General features: G+C 37.4%; 1 protein-coding gene across 5 annotated transcripts in view; it reads right to left on the reverse strand.

The window, feature by feature from the left end:
* Nbeal1 (neurobeachin like 1) overlaps positions 1–19,444 on the reverse strand; it is a 150,752-nt gene extending 131,308 nt beyond the window's left edge. For 2 of the 5 annotated variants that reach the window (XM_076931828.1, XM_034498971.2), the window contains exons 1-6: positions 19,160–19,444; positions 18,119–18,387; positions 4,469–4,560; positions 3,895–4,056; positions 1,288–1,369; positions 288–415 (exon numbers count right to left, since the gene is read on the reverse strand). In XM_076931828.1, the coding sequence (XP_076787943.1) occupies positions 288–415; positions 1,288–1,369; positions 3,895–4,056; positions 4,469–4,560; positions 18,119–18,169 (515 nt within the window). In that variant the 5' untranslated portion in view covers positions 18,170–18,387; positions 19,160–19,444. Of the gene's footprint in view, positions 1–287; positions 416–1,287; positions 1,370–3,894; positions 4,057–4,468; positions 4,561–18,118; positions 18,388–18,617; positions 19,139–19,159 lie in introns of those variants that run through there. The other 3 variants (XM_076931826.1, XM_076931827.1, XM_076931829.1) reach the window with 3 other exon arrangements.
* Positions 19,445–20,589: the final 1,145 nt, after the last annotated feature.

Genomic DNA, 20,589 nt, shown 5'->3' on the forward strand with positions numbered 1-20,589 from the left:
TTACAGACATTTCTGATCTCATATCTAGCTTTTAAATAAGTTCCAGGGATCTAAACACAGGTCCTCATGCATACGTGGCAATTGCTGTACCCACGAAGAGCCCACTGAACCATCTTCTCAGAACAACACTCAGTTTAAACATTAGGACCAATCTGATGGTGAATGCCTATAATCTCAGCAGTCCAGAGGTTGCTGGTTCTCTCCAACCTTGTCTATATATCAAGTTCCAAACCAGCCAAGGCTACATAGTAAGACTCAATCTCAGTATTATCATTTGTAAGACATACCCTGAAATTCTATGTCTCCAATTTCTATACGGATCATACAAGCTTTCACAGAATGCCAGTGCATGTATCACAAATTCTTCAATAGATGTCTGATCAGCCATTTCCTTCTCCTTTTTTTTGCTTTTTAACTGAAAATAAAATTAAACATAAAATTAAAGACATGTTTCATTAATCTGCTTACATTAAGTCATTTTTATTAACATAAGCCGAACTTCCCCTTTGAGTCCTTAAGAGTCATTTAATCATATGAACTAGATATATTTTCTAAATTGTTAAGTTCTTCCTAGAGCAAATTTAAATTAGCCAAACATCTTTGGAAATTATGTTTTTCAGTAAGATATGACACATAAAATGATTCATATACAAAATGAAACCTTGTATCATTTTAAAAACTACAAAAAATGTTAATGCATTAATAGCTACTTGTCTACTTTTAGAAAATAAAAGATTTGGGACTAGAGCAATGGCTCAGTGATTAAGAGCACTGCTGCTCTTCCAGAGGACTGGGGTTCAATTCTCAGCACTGACATATCAGCTCACAACTGTCTGTAACTCCAGGTCTAAGGTAGCCAATATCCTCATACAGACAAAACTCCAATGAACTTAAAATAACTTAAAATAATCATTACATATATATATATATATATATATATATATATATATATATATATATATATATAATTTATAAAATGACCTATTACCCTACTGTTAATTTCTTTTTTTTTTTTTTTTTTTTTTTTTTCCAAGACAGGGTTTCTCCTGGAACTCACTCTGTAGACCAGGCTGGCTTCAGAAATCCGCCTGCCTCTGCCTCCCAAGTGCTGGGATTAAAGGTGTGCGCCACCACTGCCTGGCCTACTGCTAATTTCAATTGTCTTTTCAATTATTACTTTCTTTGAAAACACTTAGCAAGTTTAATTACAATATTAAAAAACTTTTAAAAAAGTAAATCCTTGTTAGTCTCTGTAAAACAACAAAAGAGGAATGTATTCACACCTACTTGCTGAATATACAGTGTTGTCATGGTAATGACATGATTAATATAAGAGCAAGTCCCAATTTCTTCTACATTTGATAAATTCCTAGGAGATAAAAAGAATAACATATATTACATATGCGCAATATACTCTAGTATATATAGTGTATTCAGCGTGGGTTTTGAGAACAGATGCTGGCAATATTGATGATACTAAAGCAGAAAATGATGCATAGGATACTGCCATTATATGAGACATGTACCATTACTGTTTTCACTCTGCTCTCTGAATTTTAGTTCTCTTTTTCTGACTTACATATTTTGTAACTGTATCAGAAGTCCATGACACAAAGGGCATGCATTACCATCTTTAAATATTCTAAGAGGACATACCATTACATCCTGTTTAAAGTAGAGCGTCCATAAGTACCTGAGCTGGGACACATACTATGGTAATTTATGACACTTAAATATCTCTTAGCTTTACTGTTAAAAGTTATTAGTATTCTGTTCTGAGACAATGACCTATAACATACTTTATATCTTGAAATAGAACAGGAAAAAAATAACAGACTTCGCTGCTCAAGAAATTAAATTAGCATGACATCTTAGCTGTTTATCTCTTTCTCTAACACAGGAACACTTCAAATTCTCTGTGTAGGGACATCTGGGTCAGTGGTTATGAACACATACTGCTCTTTCAGAGAATCTGAGTTTAGTTCCCAGTACCCACATCAGCTAGCTCTCTACCACCTGTAACTCTAGCTTCAGGTGACCTGACATCCTCATCTGGCCACTGCAAGTACCTGTCCTATGTACATATACACATACACATAATTTAAATGTTAAAGTCTGTATACAGCTAACAATGTATTCATTATACCTAATAAGCACATGAAAAATGTTCAGCGACATCAGGCATGAAAACTTTCATTTTCACCTGTTCGCTTTTATAACACAAAAATAGAAAATGGAGTAAGCACTGGCAAGGATGTTCAAAAATTCAAGCCTTCAAGCAGGTGGGAATTTAAATTACAATACTCTGGAAAACAGTCTGGCTGTTTCTCAAGAGATTAAAAATTCACCATCCTTGGGGCTGGCAAGATGGCACAAAGGGTAAAAGCATCTATCTGCCAGCAAGCCGAACCAACCTGAATTAAAGCCCTCGGATACAACAGAGAATCAACTCCTCCAAATTGTCCTCCAGCGCGCACACATATATACCAGCGTGCACACATATATACCTGAGAAACTTAAGGCCACAAGGAAGGGGGATACCTGGGGGAGGGGAAGCACCCTTTCAGAGGCAAGGAGAAGGAGAAATGGGGATGAGGAACTGTGGGAGGAAGGACTAGGAGGATGGGGGTGGGGGGAACAGATGGAATGTAAATAAGTAAAATAATTTTTACAATAAAAAAATTGGGCAAAACCTCACCAAAACATTATGGCAGTCTTAAAAATAAAAAGAGGTTAAATATTTTTTATCATTAAGGAAAAACAATGAAACACTAAATACTACACACCTACTGCAATAACCAAAATCTGAAAGAATGGCATATCAAATACTGGAAAAATGTTCCTCATTCATTGATTGTGAAAATGTTACAACCATGTGATATAACATTACTGTTCCTAGGTATTTTCTACATGGGCTGAAAAATATAAAGCCCAGACATGAATATTTATAGCAGTTTTATAAACAATAGCCCCAAACTGGAAGTAACTAGGATGTCCTTCAATATAGGTGAATATTGAAGCAAACTGTCATACCTTCACATGAAAGAGTACTCAGTAATGAAAAGACACTTAGGTATGTCTTAGTTCCTATAACTCTTCCCAAGAAGCTCACACCCATGCTTTCCTGTGTGTCGGCCAGCACTGTCTAGTCAGCAAGGCTACTAAGAAACTCTCAAAATAATAAGGTGGAAGCGAGGCAAGGTGATGTCTCACCACCTCCCCAATGTTTAATCCCAGCACTCTTAAGGCAGAGACAGGTAGATTTCTGTTAAATTCAAGACTAGTTTAGTCTACCCTGTATATTCCAGGCGAGATGGACTACATAGTGAGACTATCTTAATTATAAAAAAACAAAAAAACAAAGGTTATGTGTATGCAAGTTTGCATACATACAAATGTATACATTTACAAATGAAAACCATACAAAAATGTTAGTATAATCATATCTTGCTGAAATAAAAACTTCTGCCATGGTCTTTAAAGTTACCTTAAGTTTAAACAATGATTTTATTATACTTCTCAAAATGTATTTTTGTGCACACATGTACATTGTACTGGCCCTTGTGTGCCATAAAGGACAAAACTGTAGGGAGCTGATTCTCTTTCCACCATATGGGTCCAGAAGACCCAACTCAGGCAATCAGGCTAGGCAGCAGGTGCCTTTACCCACTGAGCCATCTTGACAGCACACATTTAAAATTCTTGGCTGAGTGTCTCTATGATTAGGTACAGTAATTAAGAAGTTTTCCAGTGTGCTAACCAGTCATGCTATAAAAGATATACGCATTCTTTAAAAATTCATACACGTATCACTAGCACATCATCATCATCACCATCATCATCATTATTATTTTGGTAATAATTATGCTAAAATTTTACTTTTTTATATGATACCTGCAAAGAATAATGAAGAATTTGACAAGCAAAATTGACAAAGCTTGCTGTTGTTCCTCTAACCCATCTGCTGTTTTCTGAACACAGTGTAGCAGCTGGATCCTCAGAACCTGCAGAATATTATCAGGAAGCAGAGATATTCCCGGAGGCATATCATCTACCCTGCAAGACATGGGCAAGAAAACAAAGTATTGAAACTTAAGGCATATAAAGAAATAAATAGATGAATGAATGAATGAATGAAATAAGAAATGATAAGTGTGGATGACTAAAGTACAAGCAATCTTGTGGAGGACTCTGCCTTGCACTTGTAAGCTCCCGTTCTAAGCTGAGTAGCTAGTGTCAGAAACTAAGTGAATGACCACAAAGAGGGTAGTAGCTCACCAGAGGAAAGAAGAGCCAAGTATAATAATGCCCAGCAAGACAGCTATGATCACTGAGTGATGTTTGTCATGAGAACATGGTCATGCAGGAGTATAGAGACTGTTAGCAATGCTGCTCTACTTGTAATAAAATCCTTCTGGCAAAAATTAACAATTTCGCCCACTGGTGATAAATGAGTGTGTCTACATACCTCGTAGGCAGCTTTTCAAAGTCAACATCTAAAAATTGTTCATAACTTAAAACAAAATTGTCCAACCACAATCTCAGGTAATCTGGATCTTTCTGAAATGAAAAGATCATCACATATTAAGTTTACTTATCAGAAAAAGCAATGTTTTTACACCTACATAATTACCTAATGTGGAAACAGCCATTCACAGGACCACATCTGCAATCCTAGCACTTCTCCCACTTGTTGTCTCCTCAACACTTGTTTTCTCTTTGGTTTTTTGAGACAGGGTTTCTCTGTGCTGGCTGTCTGGAACTCACTCTGTAAACTAGGCTTGTCTTACATTCACAGAGATCTTCCTGCCTCTGCCTCAAGAATGCTGGGATTAAGGGAGTGTACCACCACCGCCTGGTTCAACATTTGTTTGTTCGAGGCAGTCAAATTTCAACATGTAATGTAGGAGTTTAGATACTTAATCATTAAACATCACAGCCTAAACACTGATCTATGACAAAGGGATCACTAGCAAGTTGTTTCCCTAAAATAAAAGCATTACACTAGAATCTAGAATCTTAAAGAATGTTCCCAGAACACACAGCAATTGCTGACCTTTGGTGATTTGTTTTCTACTACTGTACTGTTTCAAAATCAGCTTATAAATTACCACTATCTATAATTTCACAAGAGAAATCAGAAGAAATATTTTAGAGAATAAATAGCATCTATGAAGAATATTCTAAGATATTACTTGTTTATTGTGTTTGAAATTAGGTCATTTATCTATTCATTCACTTATTTATCCATTAGGGATAAAACTCCAAAAATATAAGTAACTGGGGTTCTCATCATTCTTTATAAAAAGCAGAGGATTACTTCTTGGTAAAAGTGAGACATAAAGCAGCCACACAACACTATAAAAATTTAATGCATTTCGCTTCATATTTTATTTAGCAGCTCTCTAGTATCTGGTTCAAATTCTATACCAGCACTTGGAGTACTGATCTACATTCTAAGCCCTCACTCAAGACTGCTCAAGTCAGTACTACCAAGTGTTTAGCAAGTATAGAATTCTCCTAGGAAACTCAACAATTATAAAGGAGAAAAGGTACTGTTTCATTTAAGAAGTAAAGTATCTGTTATTACTTGCAACAGCAGGCATTTTGAGCCTATTATTTATACCTTACAACTATCCAGAATGGGTTTAGTTTTCCTAATTTTACAGATTACAAAAGGATATGTAACTTGCCCAAAGTCATAATCCAGAAACTTGTTAGTGCTGCAGGGATACATGAATCCAACACATCCCCATTCTACTACACCACACTGGCTGTAAGCCATGCATGGGGACAGGGTGGAGATTTAATAGGTTAAAAAAAAGAAAAGAATGGGTTCAGTTAGGATCTGTCAAGTTTAGGCTATAAAAAATTAATACACAAAATAATCATGTCATTCAGCCTAGAAGAATCTGTAGATGAACTGCACCAAAAGCCATAAAAAGAAAGATCCCTACATCAGAAACAGTAGTAACTGCATTATTTCTCCTCAGTATAAAACAGTAAAGATATTAATTACCTGGAGTTCTCTTTACCAGACTTTCTTTTTTTAATAAATTTTTATTGGATATTTTATTTACATTTCAGATGCCATCCCCTTTCCCCATTTCCCCTCCCTAGAAAACCCCTATTCCATTCCCCCTTCTCCTTTTTGCTTTTATACAATTTTTTAAATGTTAACCAAAGGCTTTAAAGTTTGGTAATGCTCAATATCAATCAGAAGTGTAACCCAATACCCAACATAGATATATCAACTATCTTTGACTGGCAGAGACATGTGAACGTCTGCCTCCATGTCTGGCCCCCCTCTCTTTCTCTCTCATCACCTAGCTCCTCCTCTCCTTCTCCTCCTCCTCTCCTTACTCCTCGTCCTCTCCTTACTCCTCCCACCTTAGCTCCTCCTACATATCACCCTTCCTGTTAAAACTTTTCTCTCAAAATATAATTAGAGCATAACTATACCAATTTGTGTTAGTAAGGTGCAAGATAGACCTAATACCCAGACCATCATTTTGTTGACTAAACAGAACCTCTGTCATCTCTCCTAACTAAAAGACTTAGTTCTGAACCTGGCTTTTTTCTTGGCTTTAGAATGAATGTCAGCTGAAAACCATCCTCTCAAATCTTTTCTCTCAAAGTAAATAGCCAGGATTGGCTATGAGACTATAAGTCTTCAACTCCGTCAGAAATCCAAAATGACTGAGTTAACTGAAATTATGAGAAGCACAAAGCATAGCTTCGAAAACTTAGCCAATTTATAGAGACCACTGAACACCTGGACAGTCCCTATACTACAAAACGTTGGAGCATCTGATCTTCAGCCTTCTGGCCCAGGATCATCTGATAGACTTAGTGATGCAGAATTATTAAGGGCTGATTACTCTGTCTTGGCAGATATAATCACTCGACTATTCCGCAAGTATGTCCTTTTCTGGACAGTAATTTGTCTGTAGATTTTACCAGATTTTCTAACAGAGCAGACTATTACTGCTTAGTCACTCTCGTGATTAAGTTCAACATGCTGAAACACTACAGCACTTATCTCCTTTATTATACATTTACTATCACAATACACAAATGTAATTCCAGTAGTGCTAGAGCCAGTTCAATGTCCCCCAGACTTAAATCCCAGCATTCAGGAGGCAAAGGCTAGACTTTCAGGAGGCAAAGACTTCATTGTTTGAGGCCAGCTTGGTCTAATACTGAGTTCCAGAAAAGCCAGGGTTACAAAGTGAGTCCCTATGTAAAAAAAATAATAAAATTTAAAAAAAATAAAATTAAAAAATTGACATACCAATAAAATAAAAAGAAGGTGACTGTTGAATATCAACAATAATCAAGATCTATGACCTAATTATCATTTTTCTGAAATTAAAAGTAGCCTGATCTCAATCTGAATCTCAATGTACTCATACAAAACTTACTCAGTAATTGCATAATACAGTCTAACAGTGACAAACATACACTACTGCAAACAGCAGGAGATCTAGAGAAAAAAGATCTACCATTATAAATTATACTGATCTATGAGTCAAAGTGATTATATGCAAAAACATACATACATGTCTTAGCTCCAGTATATAAAGCAATGAGGAAAATTCAGTCTCTCCTATCAAAATAAGGAGCAAGTGGTGGCCTTAACGCCAATATGGAGTATACACTGGAGTTACTGAACAATGAAGTACACAAGAGAAAGCAAGTAGCAGAATTAGTAGAACATCCTTCTTCTTGACTGACTTTCAAATATAGAAAGCTGACCACATTGTCTTGTCACAATAAAGAACAAACTCTGATACTCTTAAGATTTTAAAAAAGAAAAGTTATACAAAAATAAAAATTTTCAAAAGCACAGACCCAAAAGAAATAAAGAGTGACCTAGGTTGGTGGGAGAAGAAAGGGAATACTACCATTACAATGTAACTCTCTAGAGGTGGACTGGAGCAGGGACTATTTAGTTTTTAGAATTGCAATCAACTGCTGCTATGTGCTTCTTTCTTTCCTTCCCTGAAATCTTTATCTTGGTACTCCCATTTGTTTTAACAATCTCTGTCAGCTTTGTGAGGGACATATATTGATGGTGTCTTCTGAATTCAAGTCTTCAGTATCAAGAGAAGTCACAACTGGAGGTTATGATGTATATCACAAGATCCAGGCTCAAGACTGAGCACATAAAAATACACAAGCTTTCAAGTTACTGAGATAAGCTAAAAGTACATGTTACATATAGGAAGGACAATTGTGATCAAGAAAGCAGATTGTGATAGAATGGAAGTTTGGTCATAATTCTTCATTACTTTACAGTAAAAGCTTTTTTGTTTTTTTTTTAAGATTTATTTCATGTATGTGAGTACACTGTTGATGTTTTCAGCCACAACAGAAGAGGACACCAGATCCCCATTACAGATGGTTGTGACCCACCATGTGGTTGCTGGGAATTGAACTCAGGACCTCTGGGTGCTCTTTCTCCCCCCCCCCGCCCCCCGGACAGGGTTTCTCTGTGTAGTCCTAGCTGTCCTGGAACTAACTCTGTAGACCAGGCTGGCCTCGAACTCAGAAATCTGCCTGCCTCTGCCTCCCAAGTGCTGGGATTAAAGGCGTGCACCACCGCCACCAGGCCCTCTGGGTGCTCTTATCTGCTGAGCCATCTCTCCAGTCCCCAGTAAAAGTTTTTTAATGGTAGTTTTGGTTTTGGAGGGTTTGTGATTTGTTTTTGGCTTTTTAAATCAGTCTATGAAGCTCTGACTAACCTATAACTCTCTATGTAGACAAGATTGGCCTTGAATTTGGGAGATCTACCTGCCTTTGCTTGGTTAAGAGCCACCACTCCCTGCTCCCTATAGCTGGGAGTAAACTTGCCCTATAATTTTACAGTAAAGGAAACTGTTCTAAGGGCAAATCAACATGCTAGCTGGACAGTGGTGATGCACACCTTCAATGGCAGCACTCAGGAGGCAGACACAAGAAGATCTTGAGTTCAAGGCCAGCCTGGTGTAGAGTGAGTTTTACCAGCCAAGGCTACCCAGAGAAACCCTGTCTCAAACAAACACACAAACAAACACAAAAACTTTATCTCTAAAATTGCAGTTTCAAGGAGCTGTCACAAGTTGGTTTCTGGGATGTCTAACTTACATGTAAGAACCTTTAAAGTATGTGTTATTCATACTAACTTGTAAGCTACTTTAATCATAGTAGGGCTCCCTTTCTTGTAAACAGTATTGTTATGGAAATGTTTATAATTATTCAAGTCATGGAATAGTAAGTTTCTTGTGTTATACATATATACATGTTTAATTCTCTAGAATTACAGATATATTTCAGAAATCTGAAACTGTTACAATGTTCTAGATGACAAAGTGTTGTCCTGCCAAGAACCAATATTCTTGACCAGTTTGACTTACACACACAATTGAGAGGAAACCTTTTTACATGATAAAAGCATGGTAACAAATTCAAGTCTAAATTTAATAATAAAAAAAGTAAATTAAAATAGGGAAGATAAGTAGTTTATAGCTCAATAACACTGCACCTGCTTAGCATGCATGAGGGCCTGGATTCAATCCCTAATATAACCAAATAACTTTTATTTTTAACATCTTTCATTATCATTCTTTCTGACTGCTTTTACTGATGCTACCAATAACCTTTGAAAAATACACCACAAAGTTTGGGGGATTATCCAGAGAGAGAGAGAGAGAGAGAGAGAGAGAGAGAGACAGACAGACAGACAGACAGACAGACAGAGACAGACAGAGACAGACACACACACAGACAGACACACAGAGAATGTATGCGTGTGCCTAAGCATCCACATAAAAGTTCAGATGATAACTCTGGGTGTTACCTCATTTGAGGCAGGGTCTCTTGTTCACCACTGAGCACACTCAGACTAGCTGGTCCACAGCTTCTAGAGATTCTCCTGTCTCCAACTCCTATCTCACTGTAGGCTAAACTAGGATTACAGATGTGCACGACTGCAGCTGGTATCTGTTCACATCAGAACTCTAGCTCTTAACACTTTTAAACAAGCACTTTAGCCACTGAGCTCCTCAGCCCTAGCTTTTTGTTTTGTTCTGGAACTCAAAATTCTCCTGTCTCAGCCTCCTGAGTACTGGAAGTACATATGTGCACCACCACACCCTGGCTTACAAACGCTTTCCTAAAGAGTTTTGCTGCATTCTCCTGGACTACTCCCTGCTTCATAACACCAGTCTACTTTCTGAAGAACCAATACTCCTACTTCTCCCATTCAAACTCCTTAACATGCATCTTACATGTTTAAGAAATGGAAACATTGGACTTCTCCTCTCTAATCCTACATAAAAGTTTGTTAAGTCTGGGGCTTCCAGATTTTTACCCTCTTTTTCTTATATACCAGTAATTTCCAATGTAACTCTCAAATATTTAACACAGACCTCCCTTTTGAACTCCCTATCTACATACAAAGTACTTGAATATCCCTCAAAAACTGACAACTCAGAATGCTTACCTGGAAACCCAGTGATCTTATACTAGCTAAGTTTGTAAATGACCTGCCAAAGTATCAGTTCCCAAAATTTGGTTACTCTTCAGACCCTTCTGCAACTAAGCATAATGCTACAAAGACTAAGTGCTACATCCACTACCAACTACCAGGCAAATTTAGATAATCAAAAAATAACCAAAAAAAAAAAGTGATTAAGACAGGGTTTCTCTATATAGCCAGGGAAGCCTGAAACTCTCCATGCAGACCACACTGGTCTTTAACTCAGAGATCTACCTGCTTCTGCATTCTGAATGCACAGATTAAAGGCATGTATCATGCCCAGCCCAACAATAAAATAATTTTTATGCCACCTTAGCTTTTGTTTCAGAGTATTGCATGATAAACAGAAACCAAACCATATAGGTAATATTAATTTCCTAAAGACAAACCTTCAGATCTACTGAAAATAAAATATTCATCTCTTACTGTCAAAAAATAAATAAAAATGAAATTGGAAGCCATCAGTACAATTTTACAAAATCTGTATAAAAGAGGCACAAGATTTTTTTATCTAAATAAAACATGACTAAATAAAAGCAAAACTTTTATTCTGAAAAGGAACTTTACTGTGAGCTCACTGCAAAACTATCTTTTTTAGTCATATTCCAGATTTAGAAGGACAAAAAGCAACAGCAGGAAATGGAGCATCACCAAGGTCCAAAACAAACTTGGTTTTAAGTTGGGGAAAGTAAAAATTCACATGATTATTCAAGATAACTAACGACTATGCTTGAATGCCAATCTTTTGACAATTAAGATTAAAAATTAAAATATTTTATTAGGTCAGTTTCATTACCACCAAAAAGAGAAAAACTGCCCTTGATTGTAAATACATAAAAGCCAGTGAAAATTTTGATACAAAATACTAAGAACTGCATTTTCTTACTTTTAATGTACTTGTAAATAAACTCATTTTTTCCTGAACAATTTTGAGAGGTAAATAAAATTCTCTTTATTTCTTCCATTTGAGGTGAGGAAACAGAAATAAATGTAAAGAACCAGATGCCCCAATTTGAGGTCCTTAAGATGAAAAGAAAAACTGGAACTACATTTTGGATCCACTAATTTCTACTAGGTCCACTCAATTTTTTCAATGTAATCTGAACTCAACAATAACAGAAAAAGACAGAACAACCGGCGCTTGGGAGGATGAGGCAGGAATATCAAGAGTTTTAGCCGGGCTGGAGCACTTACTGGTTTGTAGAATCTGTCAATTCCCAGAACCTAAATGATTAGTCACAACCATTCATACCTCCAGTTCCAGGGAATCCAATAACATCTTCCAACTTCCACAGCACCAAGCACATACTTAGTATGCATACGTGCATATAGCCAAAGCACTCATACATAAAATAAATCTAATTTTAAAATGTAAATAAAAAAAGATCCAATAAAAGAAAAAGAAAGAATTTTTTAAAAAAGAATGTATGGTACAGTATCAACTTTTAATATTGCTAAAACATGACCAAAAACTTAAAGAAATAAAGCAAGGATGTTTTTGCCCAGAAAAAAAAATTTTTTAAAGAATTCTATGACAGCCTGGGATTGAGACCCTGTCTAAAATAACTAATGAACCCTGCCTTTCAACCTACACTGTACATTTCAAAATGTCACCTTCCTATCACTTTGTGATAATCTGTATCAGTAAGAACAAAAATGCATTTAAACATTTTATGTTTGAGTGGTTTGCCTCTGTGTATGTCTGTGGCCAGGAAGGCCAGAAAAGGCCACTGGATATCTTAGGACTGGAGTAACAGACATTTGTGAGCTGTCATATGATGCTGGGAATCACACTGGATCTCCTGAAAAGCAGCCCCTCTGAACCACTGAGCTATCTCTCCTACCCCAAAATAAACTTAAATCTTACTAAAGAATTTTAGCTGCTCAATTTCTCCTCTACATATCCTAGCAACTAGCTGCCACATACAGAGATGTCTGGTTGAAATACATCTTAGTCAGGCCTGATAATGCACATCTGTAACCTATTTAGGAGGTTCAGACATAAAGAGGTCAAAGTTCAGGACCTGCCTAAGCTACAGAATGAGTTCAAGACCACACTGGGCAACTTGGTAAGACACTATTGCAAAAACTAAAAAGTAAAAGTGCTGAGGCTACAGCTCAGCAGTAGAGATGTGTCTGCAAAGCCCAAGGTTCAATCAGCAACACTAAAAAAGGTTTTAGAAAGAGAGGAGGAAAGAAAGAAAGAAAGAAAGAAAGAAAGAAAGAAAGAAAGAAAGATAGATAGATAGATCCTAGGAAAGGAAAGGGCAGTAGTTGGAAAGAGAAGGCACAAATACATAAATTCCCAAAAGATGCTTAATACTTAAACTGATATATAGTTATATAAAACTTGCCTCTTTTGTTTCTGTCTTAAGATTAAGCAAAGAAATGTCAGAAGATACTAAACAGTTATCATTTGACTGTCTACTCTTAAATATATCCATAGAAGCAGTTGCTAACTAATGAACTAAAATCAGATACTAGATTAGAGCTGTCCAAATTTAATGTTTAACTTTTAAGAGCAATACAAAATGTAATGCACTGTCGATCAAATCCTTGACCCTGGGTGGGGATGACTATTTGAAAGCTCTTAAGTTCAGAATACATGTAACTTGATTCAGTGGTCATATCAACTACTTTAACAATCTTCAGAGAACAGGATAGTGTTCCTTCTTTCCATCCTTCCTATATAATGACTACTATATAAAATTAACAAATAGTCCATTATGGACAGTCATATTTCTAACAATGCAATTAAACCCTAATCCCATAAGGACAATGTAAAAAAAAAAAAAAAAAAAAAAAAAAAAAAAAGGCCTGAATTATTTGGTAACGAAACAAACTGCACACCAGAAAGTAATTATGTGAGAGGAGATAGATATAGACAGACAGACAGATATCAGCCTGCCTTGATTATTCCATGCACACATGTATTAAAAATTAGAGCACACTCCATAATTACTTGTTAATTTAAGAAAAAAAAAAAACTACTAAGAAGAAAAAAATTACCAAGTGTTTTACCAAATGTTCAATTTAATGTGTGAGGCTCCATCTGCTAAAATAGAAACTTCTACTCAGAAGACTTTCATCTCTAGTGTTAGTCTTGCAACTGAACTCAGATGAGTAAGTACTTCTACTTATTCATATTATTGTCCACAGCATTCCTTCTACAAAGAAGCATAAATCAAGGGTGCATTTACTAAATTCTCCAACTATTCAGTGGCACCGTCAAAACATTACAAGAATGACCTACTGACAACACACTAAAATACCTGTCCCAAAGTCAGTTTAGCACTGTGGCAAATATGAAAGATGTCTTAACTTCACTGACAGAAAAACAGACCTTCATAATCTTCAAAGATTTCTTCTGTAACCAGGTATGTATACAATGTTTTGTGTACTCAAAAAAATCAAGTAAGACAGCAAAATGGTAAACACTTTAATTTTAATCATGAAAAATAAACTTGGTACTCCAGAAAAACTGGTCATTCTGTTAATCAAGTCATTGTTCTGCAAACTGACAAAAAGAATCAAACATTTATGCAACATGACTTTCTTTTAAGGAACTATCATCAATAAATGATGAAAGGCCACTTCTCTAACAAAAAGTGCTAGAACATTTCAATAACTCGAAATCCTCATAAAACAGGTAACCACTACATGTATAAATTATTATAGCCTTCCATAACCAAACTAGAACCTGAGTAAAGGTTTTATACTTGCCAGGTCACAGGCACCTAAACCCAAAGAGAAGCAATTTTTTAAAACTTTAGGAGATCCAGTAGCAAAATCCAGATTGTAGAAAACTCTAAGGTCAAAAACTGTTTTCTACTACAAACAAACAGCAAAGAAAAGCATGGTAAAGGGGAATCTATAAGGTGTCACATATTCTTTCAATAAAATATAGTACATATCATTTGTTTAAATATTTAATTGTGCACTGAGAAAATACAATCATGAAATTAAATACATTAAATACATCTTTTAGAATTTAAAGAATTATTCTATTGTGATATTTTTCTTTTTTTTTAAAATAATTCACTTCCATTTTATGTGCATTGGTGTTTTGCCTGCATGCATGTCTGTGTGAAGTTGTCAGATCTTGGAGTTACAGACAGTTGTGAGCTGCCACATGGATGGTAGGATTTGATCCTTGGTTCTTTGGAAGAACAGTCAGTGCTCTCAACCACTGAGCTATCTCTCCAGCACCTGTTGTTGATAGTTTTTAAGGCATCTTACAGATATCAGATATATATTTTATAGTATATTTTAGAGATATACTTTTAAATATCTATAGGCAAAATTCAAAATGTGTGGAAGTTCATTTAAAAACATTCAGTAGAGATAGGAAACATGGAAGATTATAGAAGCACTAATGTATACACTGATCACTGCTGAACTGAGTGACAAATAAAAGGTTTACTGTGTCTTACCAACTTCATGCATACTGGAAATTTCTATAAAAAAGTTTTAAGAAAGAGAACTAAAAGAGTTTATATAATAATTCGCATTATGAAAAGCAAAACAAAGCTAAAGAGAAAGCTCGATGATTAAGAGCACTAAGAGCACCGGTTGCTCTTCCAGAGGACCCAGTCTCAATCCCCAGCACACAACTGTTTATAGTTCCAGTTCCAGAGGATTCAAGGCCCTCTTCTAGAGTTCAAGGTCAGCATGGTCTATACAGAGAAACTATGTCTCTAAAAATAAAACAAACAAAAAAACAAAAAAAAAATCTAAACAACACTTGGTGAGTTTAATAAACATCCTCCCTAAACATATAATATTACTTAGCAAATGAAAATCAGACACAAGAAAAGGTAAGTCTTGCTCAGGGTCACAGAAGAAAATAGGAGAGCCAAAACTGGACCTCGCAATTACAAGTCACAAGTCTAAGAAGCTCTCAGAACTCAGCTGTAGAAGACATCTTTATAAGATGCAACAAGTTTTCAAATTGTATGAAAACTTGTCAAAAGTATAAAACATAAAGCAAAAAGGCCTTAAACTGTGACGGGTGTTGGTGGGGAAGTCACGTTTTGAGGGACTGACAGCTAGAGAAGGAGCAGAAGCACAGTGGCTAGGAAGTCCGAAGACTAGTGATGCATTAGCATCCTCAGCAGCTATGAGGTGAGCTTCCACTGTGACTGTGCACTTGGTAGCTACCTGATCCAGGTGTACAAGTTACTAACAAATGTATTATCCATGAACTGATAGTGGTTTAAAAAAAAAAAAAAATCACATTTTAAACAACTACTTTTTGAAACAACACAAAATTAAATCTTAAAAGCAAACATGGTTTAATTTTAATCACAAAAATTAGATTTATCTTTCTGTCCAAGAAAGGAGGCTTCAAAATTTGACAGTAGGGGTTGAATGTAGCTTGGGGACATAGCACTTGCCTGTCATACTCAAGGCCCTGAATTCTATCCCCAGTACCACAAAAAAAGAGAGGGAGGGAGGGAAGGAAGAAAAAAGAATTCATGACAAAATAATTTATGTTTATATTCAGTAAGATAAATTTCAAAAAATGAGTGTGTATCAATAACATACTACCTTTTCAAATACATACTATCATTTAATCAACCTTAAAAAAATACATAATTAGTAAAATAATGTAATCTCATTTACCATTTCTCATTTTGAAAATGGTGAAAATTAGTAAGTCTAATATTTTTTTTGACAAGTCACTTTCAAATTATTGGACATTCATACTAAAATTTCATTTTAACTTTTGACTAACATATTAGTGACTATTTTCAACAGTGACTAGATGAAATAGATTCCTTTTTTATTAGAAGGGTTATTTCTTTTTAAAAAGATATTTCTGAGAATTACATAAGCCTAAAAGCTATTTTAAATTTTTATACTAACATTTCAAGGTATGAAACATTTGTATTGTGTGTGTATATATATGTATATATATATATATATATATACACACACACACATTTGTACTGTATTTGTGAACATTTGTGTGTGTGTATATATATGTATATATATACATACACATTTGTATGGTATTTGTGAACATTTGTATTATGTGTATGTGTGTGTGTGTGTGTGTGTGTATGTGTCCGAGCGCGCATAGGACCAGGAAGTTAAGAAAAATTACAGTGAAAATTAGATGACTTCTTACAGGATAAATTGCTGTTTAATTAGCTGAAATTATATTTCAAAAACAAACCTGAATATATAATGCAGAACTACAGGCTGTGATCTGAGAACATAACCACACAGACCTAAATTAACCAGTAGACTGGGAATGAATGGTTCTCTGACCATTGCCATATCTTCAAAGTACTAACACAGTTCCTCACTTGAGAAACACCCTTTAAGGAACACCCTTCTCAATGGCCTAAAATCAAGCTTAGTAAGCAAAAATTCACATGAAGGAAGTCAAAGAAATTGATTTCTAAATGGCAAAATGGTTAAATAGATGAGACCTGAATCAGATACTTCTGAATTCCAAACTCACACCTACACCAGTTCTCACGAATAAAAAGATAATTACAATATCCACCTCACCAGACTCTAGTTAGTATCAAATGAGATAATGCTAGTATGTGCTAACATAATGTTAATCCCATAATAACCGCCTCAATCAATAACCTTCAAAAATAATTTTAAAAATTGATGAAAAAAACTTTAATGTCCAAACAAAACTATCTTTACCCCTAATTAAGGGAAGAAAAACATAGCATAAAAATAAAATATTTGGAGCAGGTAAGATGGCTCAATTGGTAAAGCACCTGCCACACAATCCTACTGACCTAAATTCAATTCTAGGAACCTATAAATGTGGAGAGGGACGAACAAATCCACAACATGGTCCCTGACCTCTATAAAAGTACCACGGCACTCATGTGGGCCCCACATATCCCCACATAACACAATAAGAGTGTTATTTTCCAGGCTGGAGAGATGGCTCAGTGGTTAAGAGCACTGACTGCTCTTCCAGAAGTCCTGAGTTCAATTCCCAGCAACCACTTGGTGGCTCACAACCATCTGTAATGAGATCTGATGCCCTCTTCTGGTGTGTCTGAAGATAGCTACAGTGTACTCACATACATAAAAGTAAATAAATCTTTAAAAACAAAAAAAAAGTGTTATTTTCCTTTTAAAGGTACAATCTACCTATATAATTTTGAGATCATTGAAGATATATCAAAGAAAACATTGTAAGTTTTTAATAGTAGGCCAATATTGTCAATGTACTCAAATCTGAAAAAAATATGGGAAATACAAGATCTCTTAAGTGGTTTTTTTATATTAATTTATTTACTTCTCTTTTATTTTTTATTTTTTGAAATTCAGGATAGGGGGAGTTGTTTGGGATTTTGTTTTGAGATAGGGTCTCTCTATGCAGACCCCGCTGTCCTGGAAATCTCTTATGTTGACTAGGATGGACTCGAACTCACATAACCCCACCTGCTCCTACCTCTCGAGTTCTAGGACTCTGCTCTGGGACTAAAGGTATGCACCACCACATCAGGATTATTAATATGAACAAACACACTACACATTAAGGTCATAATGCTGGACACAAAATTTTATAATCAAGTAATTTTAAGTACAGAAATAAAAAGGAAAGCAAATTACCTTTGTACAATAAAGCATCCAAAGTTCAAACAGCCTCTCTCTGGCTGCCATTCTGGCTTTTCACTCAGGCACTTTTAATATTTCCTCAAAAGAAGGTTCAAGACCACATCATGTTATTTTATTTTCCAAGTTTCTCAGCCGTTACAGTAAAGCTCAAAGCGGTGGGATAAACAAAAAATACGTAGAACAAATAGACTGTCTCAGGTCAATAAAGGTTAATTTCAGTCCAACACTTCTTCATCAGTGGTAACTGGCCTCGTTAAGTACGTCTGTGAAATACAAAAATATCCGAAGTTTTTTAAAGCCAGATTTGAAAAAAAAAAAAAAATCCAGATATCTGTCTGCCTTGCTTATCCCATTCAGAGGGATAAATTTTTAATGTGATTCCAGAAACTCCTATTTAGCATACGACTAACGATCAACATAAAATACTAAAATCTTCCAGGAGATTCACAACCAAAACTGCGATAGATGGGAAGGAACACGTCTCCCTACTCACGTTTTCCCTTAACCAGGAGCACAGATCAAACACAACAAATGTCTGAGATTTCTCGCCTGCTTCTTAAAAGTTGCTGGGAATGTTTGCTGCGTTGCAGGGCAGGGCGTGGGGGGAGGGCCCGAGGAATTCCTGGTTTGTTTGTTTTAACCATCCAAACACTGAAAGTCACCCTGCCTACCTGGCCTCCACCTCTCCACCCAAGAAGAAAGGGGCTCGCACACGGCGGCAAGGACCACCTCCCGGGGGAGCCCCCAGCCCCCGCCCCGCAGCGGTCCGGGGACCTTTCCATTTCCTCCCCGCGTCCCCGTAAAGAACAAGAGAGACAAACGTCGGGCGTGCCAATCAACTTCAGAAGCGCGGCCCCGAGCGCTCTGGGACCCAGACCCGGGACCCACGCCAACCGGCCGCAGCCAGAGCCGCCCGGGCCGGCCGCGCCCCCTCGCCCGCCGCCGCCGCCGCCCCTCAGGCTGCAGCCCTGCGCCTCGGTCGTCCGGGCCCTCCCGCCCGGCGGCAGCCTCCGCCCGACCTCGGCGTTCCCTCACCGCGCTCACAGGCCGGCCGCCGCCACCCCGCCGCGGGCAAACTTGCTGCCCTCCGCCCTGCCCGCGGCGAAGCCCCGTGTCACCCCGAGCGGGCGGGAGGCGGAGGCGGGGCAGCGCCGACGCGAGGCGGGAGGAGCCAGGGGCGGAGCAGCCCCTCGGCTAATCATTCCGGCCTCTCCGGATTTACCCGGCCCTCCGGCAGCCGCTCCTCAAGGGCCGCTCAGCCCCGAAGCCCCGCCCCCGGCATGCCTGCGCAGCCGCAGTGGCCTCGGCTCCCGGCTCCGAAAGCGGTCAGAGCCAGCTTGGGCGCTCGGGTCAGTATTCTCCCAACTGGACGTGAGGACCGACGTGCTGACGTCGCGCCCTGCCTCTGCTAGGTGGGGCGGACGGAACTTTCCTCTCCAGACGTCGCCTCCGCGAATCAGCTGAGGGCCGGCGACTCTATGGTGGCTTCTACAGAGGATTTCGATTTGATTTCCTTGTAGAAATGGGATTGGTCCTGGGACAGAGCTCAAAAGCAAAAAAGAAAAATAAATCTTCCCTGTACTTGTGTTGGTGCCTTTGTACTGTCACTGCCATTCTGTGTCTGTTCCAAGGAGCTTGCTCTACCAAGATCTTGGAATGAGTTCCGTCTTTCAGAAAAAGAAGCAAAAGGCAGTCTTATTAGCTGCACCCAACTTTCTTAAATTTGTTGTTTTAAGGGAGGAGGAAAGCGTAAGATTAGCCATGTTTTAAATCTAAACAAGAAACTATTGTGAAATTTTTTCAAACATAAAAAATTAAGCATTAGAGCAGCTGAGCATCCGAGATGCCCTGTGTTTGATTCCTAGCAAGCACACACAAAGAAACAAAGTAGTAAAATCAACTTCTATATGTAATCGCTAAGCTTCAGAAATAATCAAAGCCACCTTGAAGAAACAGGTCTGTGATCTAGCACTTAGGAGACGGAGGCAGAGAGATCAGGAGTTCAAAGCTGACATCGGCTACCTAGCAAGTCTGGGACCAGCCAGTGCCACATGAGAATTTGCCACAAAAGAAAAGATGAAGAAAGGAAAGGGAGGGAGATGACTTGCTGTGCAAGCCAGACCTCCTGAAATGGAAGATGGAAACAGGAGGGCTAGCATGTAGTAAGTAACCTGTTCACAAAAAAAAAAAAGAGACCCTAGCTCACTAAGTAGAAGGCGAGAACCTACTCATAAGAATTATCCTCTGACGTATACACATGCACAATAAATAAATAAATAAATAAATAAATAAATGTAAAGCTACTACTAATGCCAACATGGGGGGTTCACTATGTGACCTCTGTTTTTAAAATATACTAATGCCCCCACAGGCTCTGCATGTGTCCTTGTGCCACATATGTTTGTGTTCCTTCAGAGGCCAGAATATATCTGATCCCTGGAAGCTGGAGGTACAGAGAGGCCTCC

This window comes from Arvicanthis niloticus, chromosome 3, assembly GCF_011762505.2.
Source record: "Arvicanthis niloticus isolate mArvNil1 chromosome 3, mArvNil1.pat.X, whole genome shotgun sequence".
Lineage (NCBI taxonomy): Eukaryota > Metazoa > Chordata > Mammalia > Rodentia > Muridae > Arvicanthis > Arvicanthis niloticus.